We start from the raw sequence: 5312 nt of genomic DNA on the forward strand, positions 1-5312 counted from the left end.
GCCGTCGCAGCAGGATTTGCGCGTAATCTTATCAGCACAATGTGCGACACTGTTAAAGTTTACGAAACAATGCGAGCGGCTTGCGCTGAGCGGTCATAATTTTTTTTGTGTCTTCCACGCGATAACAACAAAACGAAAAAAAATAATGCGCATGGCAGCATAGTTACACACGTTGTCACGGGACAATACCGCTTACAGCTGCCCATAGCTACGATTACCTGGCAGTTAGTAATAACAAGAACAAAAATAAAAAATAAAAGAAGGTAGACAAACAAAGGAACACAATTACAACCAAAATAGATAAGCCGTTCCGTTTCAAGCAGTCATGGTGAATAAGTCGAAATACGCGATACAGGTGGCACTCCTCATAGCTATGGCAATTAATCATGAATTATCATCAACGTACCTGTTAAACTAAGACAATAAAGAAATCAGTGCCTATGAAAAGTTGCTTGAAATGACTTGTAGGAACGTTCATAGGAAATGGACAATTTGACCTAACAATGTCTCTCGAATACCTTTTCCAAGGTCTTTCCGGTAGCTCCTAATTATTGCCACTAATACTATTAACTGAATTTGATCATTTTATAAAGCAGTAAGCGGAATGTTTGGTGACGTGTAATGCCTGCCCACATAAAGACGTATTTTTTTGCCAAATCGCCTTGCCAGAAGACGAAACTTGAGGGAACATAAATGTATAAGGAGTAGAACAAATAAAGCAGACAAATAAAGTTATGGATAAAACAGAGATATTATTTTCGCTTTACATTACAAAAGGCATATTGCATTCACGAGACCAGAAAAAAAACAGTTCACAGCACTAGGTGAATATGAGATGCAAGCGAAGAACAAATGAGAAAGCACTTGTGCTAACAATCCTATTATAATTTCAAGAGCTCTTTCAATAGAAACAGCAGAGGGAAAGCAGCATGGACCGCCAAAATATCGTCTGATAGGTAAGTGCTTGTTATTTTAGATACAGCATCAGTGCCAGCAGTGCTATAGTTCGACGCTGGAGAGCGGCACCAGAACTGATGCTGTCATCACCGCACGCACTGAGGTACACAGCGCTTTCAAGTGGCCAATGCAAAGTTTCATGGCTCTGACACAACTACCGAGGGAAGAAATTTCGAAAACAAAAAGACTACGCAAGCCCTGCTTCACCGAAAGGGACGCGCGCACCTCATCGCCTACCCTGACTGTCGGAGTGGGACGAAAAGATTAAATGTCATCGCCCTTAGATTTATTCAGGTGGCTCAGTGGCACCAGCACCAACCTGAGCAGCGGAGTTAGGTCAGCGATTAATGTTTCGCAAGGTATAGCGTTGCGACTGCTGTATCTTGTATCAAAAGATACACGATACATAATCGAATGTAACGGAAATACAGATACCAATACTCGTCTTGAGAGACGTATCGCGATACAGATGCAAGATACTCATTGATTGATATGTGAGATTTAACACCCCAAAACCACCAAATGATTATGAGAGACGCCGTAGTGGAGGGCTCCGGAAATTTAGACCACCTGGGGTTCTTTAACATGCACCACAATCTGAGATACAAGATACTCAAAGAGTATCTAAGATAGTATTCCAAATACATGTATCTTGGATACTGCCCCGCCCTGGTACGTACAGTTACAGGTTGGAATAATACTTAGAGGGCAAAAAGAAAGAAACCAGACAAGTAAGAGAATACACACACCATCTAGCACCCACTCACTATAAAAATAGTGCATTTGTTCAAAAAAAAAGAAACATTTGAAAAATATGGGTGCAGCGAGTGTCACAAAGAGGCACAAAAGTCAAATAGCGAAGCTGCGTGTTTACAGTTGTTTAATGAAGCTCACCTTCTCTATCATTACATGACAAGAAATTAGACTTGGACAGGTTGCGGCGTTATTTGTGACATGATATGCTTCCAAGTTTGTAGCGTTGCTGCAAGCACAGTGACAAAATCACTGCTTACGAAGATAGGATTACATTTGCATTATTCACTTAGAAAGGCAAGATCAGAGGCTCCATTCAATGGACTTAGATGCTCGCTGAGAAGCGTGTTAATACATCGACCTGGTCGATGTTCATATGGGCAAAAGAAGGGTATTTGCGCTTAACTTGTGCACAACCATTGACGAAACAATTGACATGCCTTTGACCGCATTTTTCTTTGCACACTGCAGACCTTTGCGATTTTGTGTGCACTATGAAACAAATGTGACTAAACTTGTCTCGGCAAACAAACGCTTATGTACATATTTTCAAGTCGCTTCAGTATACATTCTTCGCTTTGTGCCACTTCCTATACAAACATCGAATAACTGCGATACCTTTAGCTGCTTCATTATTTACTGGTAGCAGAAGACACAGTGCTTATCTTTATTTACCATGCGAACAAATTTCAGCAAACTGATGCAACGATACGCAGGATACCTTGCCTCTCTACGGCGATCAATTCACAGCTGGAAACTACTGCTTATCTATGTGCGCAAGCTCTTTTTTTCTCCCGATGGCGTTAGCCTTGAATACAAGAGATAGAAACAAAAACTGAATACCACGCACACAACACACACTCAGTTTGGCACAGCTTTCAATGCTGCGGTACGCATATAGCAGTACATACCAAATTAAGGGTTCGACGAAAGCTCGTCTGGTCAGGCATTAGATGAGATGAAATACAGTCACGGACTAAGCCTAATGAAATCCCACGTGGCTGCTGTTATTAGTGGCTATTGAATTTGTTGACCTCACAGCCATTAGAGCACAGAGCAGCTCCAAAGACATGGTTATGCGATTCAGAGAGGCCACAAATCAGTAGTATCTGCTAGCTTTTCATTACCTTTGTTGGCCAGACAGGCATTTCTTGTATGCCTTCCCAGCATTTGTTTACTTCACACCAAAGGGTAATGCTGGGTTGAGACATAAAACAGGAGCATCTTGTAAACGTAGAATTGACATTAGCTTGACATAAAAAAAAATCACCGCAGTTGACCTGTGACCACGACCGCCATTCAGCGCCACAACGTGCTCACACTTGGCAGTGTATAATATTCTCCCTTTGAGCAATAAGTTTTAAGGCCAGTACAAAGTGTTTAAGGATTCTGCCAGTGTTAATAAATGAAAGCAGCCACTGTGGAATGGGTCGTCAGTTCTGGTTTGTCATGCAACCTTTGCCAGTTGCCGGTGTGCAGCTTAGCTTACCATCAACAGTTGCACATGCTGCAAGGCTTCCTGACCTCTTTCCTCTTTACATGGCCCACAAAGTTGGTTGGCAGGTGATATCTGATGTTATTTCCGCTACTCGCCCCCATTCTTTGATTTTTGTATTATGGTGGTAAGTTGTTACAAATTCCGTTGAAAATGGCTCTTGGCTCTTCGTGTTCATCTGTATGCTACTCGGAGTGCGCTCTCTGTGCTTTTGCCAGCATGTGAAATTACTTGCATATATATAGCCCGAAAAGCACTCAGATATAGAAAAGCATGTGGAAAATTCACCAGCATTTTTTAGTTCGATGAACAAACATCGTGTAAGTGACGATGAGTTTCGTCAGACTCGCGGGTGGAGTGGTTTTTGCCGCTACTGCCACCCAATTTAAGAAAGTCACACGACCCCAACACAGGCATTTGTCTGTAATATGACGATTAAGGCGGCGCATGGCTACAGGAGCGGTCGTGCGTCTACTAGCCGTCATTGATCCCTGTGTCGCACGCCAGGCTTGTGACTCAGCGGGCAACAATTAACCCACAACTGCCTCACGCTAGAAGCACAACTGAACGTACAAGCGCAACGGAGGCTGCCCTTGTGCATTCCGTGTGCCGATCATATAGTACGCGCACAAGAACGGAGCGCACATCCAGCAACGTCAAACGGGCACTCACTGCGGCCTGTTCCATATACATGTAGTGAGGTAAATGCTGATTTTTTAGGAAAAACAGCAGGCACTCCAGCGTGTAATATTCTCGGGGTGCCCCATCAATCCAGGGCCTGCAAAACACCGAATCCACGCATCATGGGAGGGTGCACTTGAAAGCAACGCTGGCTCCGTCGCGATTAGGGAGTTTTGAATAGCGCACCGCAAGCTCTTGCGGTGTGGTCACTGCCACTGCGCATGCGTCGTACGCGAGCCGCCGTTTGCGTTCGCGGCCCGCCCGCAGAAAATCCGAAATAGCGGGTGGCGTGTGCGGCCCGCAAACGCTGGTGTCGAGGCTATGTGTACTTTCCGTGCATTTGAGTTTGCGGGGCAGCTAAAGTACCTAGATTGTTCCCTAGGAGGGGCAAACATTGTTCTAAAACTCATATGGCACCCGCAACGCCCGCAGCGCCTGCAAACGTTGTTCTAAAACTCCCTAAAAGCTGATGGTTGCGGTCGAACCAAATAACTGTCGCAAACTGCATTACAGTCGTCCTTGCACAATCTTCCTTTTCTCTCTCTCTCTAAGGTATCTTGCTGTCAGGTGAGCGTCGGAACGAGAAAATGCAGGTAGTGTCAATAGAGAGTTTTAGAATAGCGCACCGCGAGCCCTTGCGGTCGCTGCCACTGCGCATGCGTCGTAGCGCGAGTCTGCGTTCGCGTTCACGGACCGCACGCAAAAAATTCGAAATTGCGTGTGGTGATGGCGGCCCGCATGTGGCCCGCAAGCGCTGGTTTTGAGGCTACGGGCGGTAATGGCGGCCCGGATGTGACCCGCAAGCGCTGATTTCGAGGCTACGGTGTCACTGCGATCGTGCGTTGCGGTTCGCAGCAGCGCAAACGCTATTCTAAAGCTCGTATGGCGTCCGCTATGCCCGCAGCGCTTGCAAACGCTATTCTGAAACTCCCTAATGTGCGTACCACTCCGTGCTGTCAGCGTCCAGTCGCTCACACAGCTTAAGCCTACACATGAAAAAATAATACGCTTTCCAGCCTCACAACAAGTGTTTGAACCAGGACGTACCCCCACGTGATGTAGTTGGTCTTGGCGGTCTTCGGCCATGAGTACTGATCGAAGATGATGTGAGAATTGTTCTCGGCTATGTATTTTTTGTTGACATTGAACTGCCGCAGCAAGCTCAACGGATTCGCCATCTTTTCTGGAAGTGCGCGGGAACCAGTGCTGCCAACCTGCGAAGCCACTTTTTCCCTCTCTGGAGTGAAGAAAAAAACCCTTAGATTTCTCTAGATTTTTGTGGAAAGCAGTTTTTTGAAGACTAATATGTGTTATTGCTGTGAAAAATGATCTCCAAATTCACTTTTTATAATATATTAGTGCATTCGTTTGAAAATGTTCACTCAAATCACCGGGCTGAAGGTAAAAAAATGTCACAGTACAAATT

The 5312-nt window shown here is 45.0% G+C and overlaps 1 protein-coding gene across 1 annotated transcript; it reads right to left on the minus strand.

Annotated features, from left to right (window-relative positions):
- Nucleotides 1-3338: 3338 nt before the first annotated feature.
- Nucleotides 3339-5065, minus strand: LOC142776563 (parafibromin-like). The gene is made up of 2 exons (XM_075880438.1): nt 4934-5065; nt 3339-3983 (listed from the first exon to the last, which is right to left on the minus strand). Exons 1-2 carry the CDS (start codon nt 5062-5064, stop codon nt 3752-3754), a joined length of 363 nt encoding a protein of 120 aa, XP_075736553.1. The 5' UTR covers nt 5065; the 3' UTR covers nt 3339-3751.
- Nucleotides 5066-5312: the final 247 nt, after the last annotated feature.

This window comes from Rhipicephalus microplus, chromosome X (genome assembly GCF_043290135.1).
Source record: "Rhipicephalus microplus isolate Deutch F79 chromosome X, USDA_Rmic, whole genome shotgun sequence".
NCBI classification, from domain to species: Eukaryota; Metazoa; Arthropoda; class Arachnida; order Ixodida; family Ixodidae; genus Rhipicephalus; species Rhipicephalus microplus.

What these genes read in the sequence shown, in the direction of transcription:
- LOC142776563 (XM_075880438.1), bottom strand. Translation starts at nt 5,064, where the DNA reads ATGGCGAATCCGTTGAGCTTGCTGCGGCAGTTCAATGTCAACAAAAAA. An exon ending in ACCAACTACATCACGTGGGG is followed by an intron (nt 3,984 to 4,933) that starts GTACGTCCTGGT and finishes GGTGTTTTGCAG; the next exon opens with GCCCTGGATTGATGGGGCAC.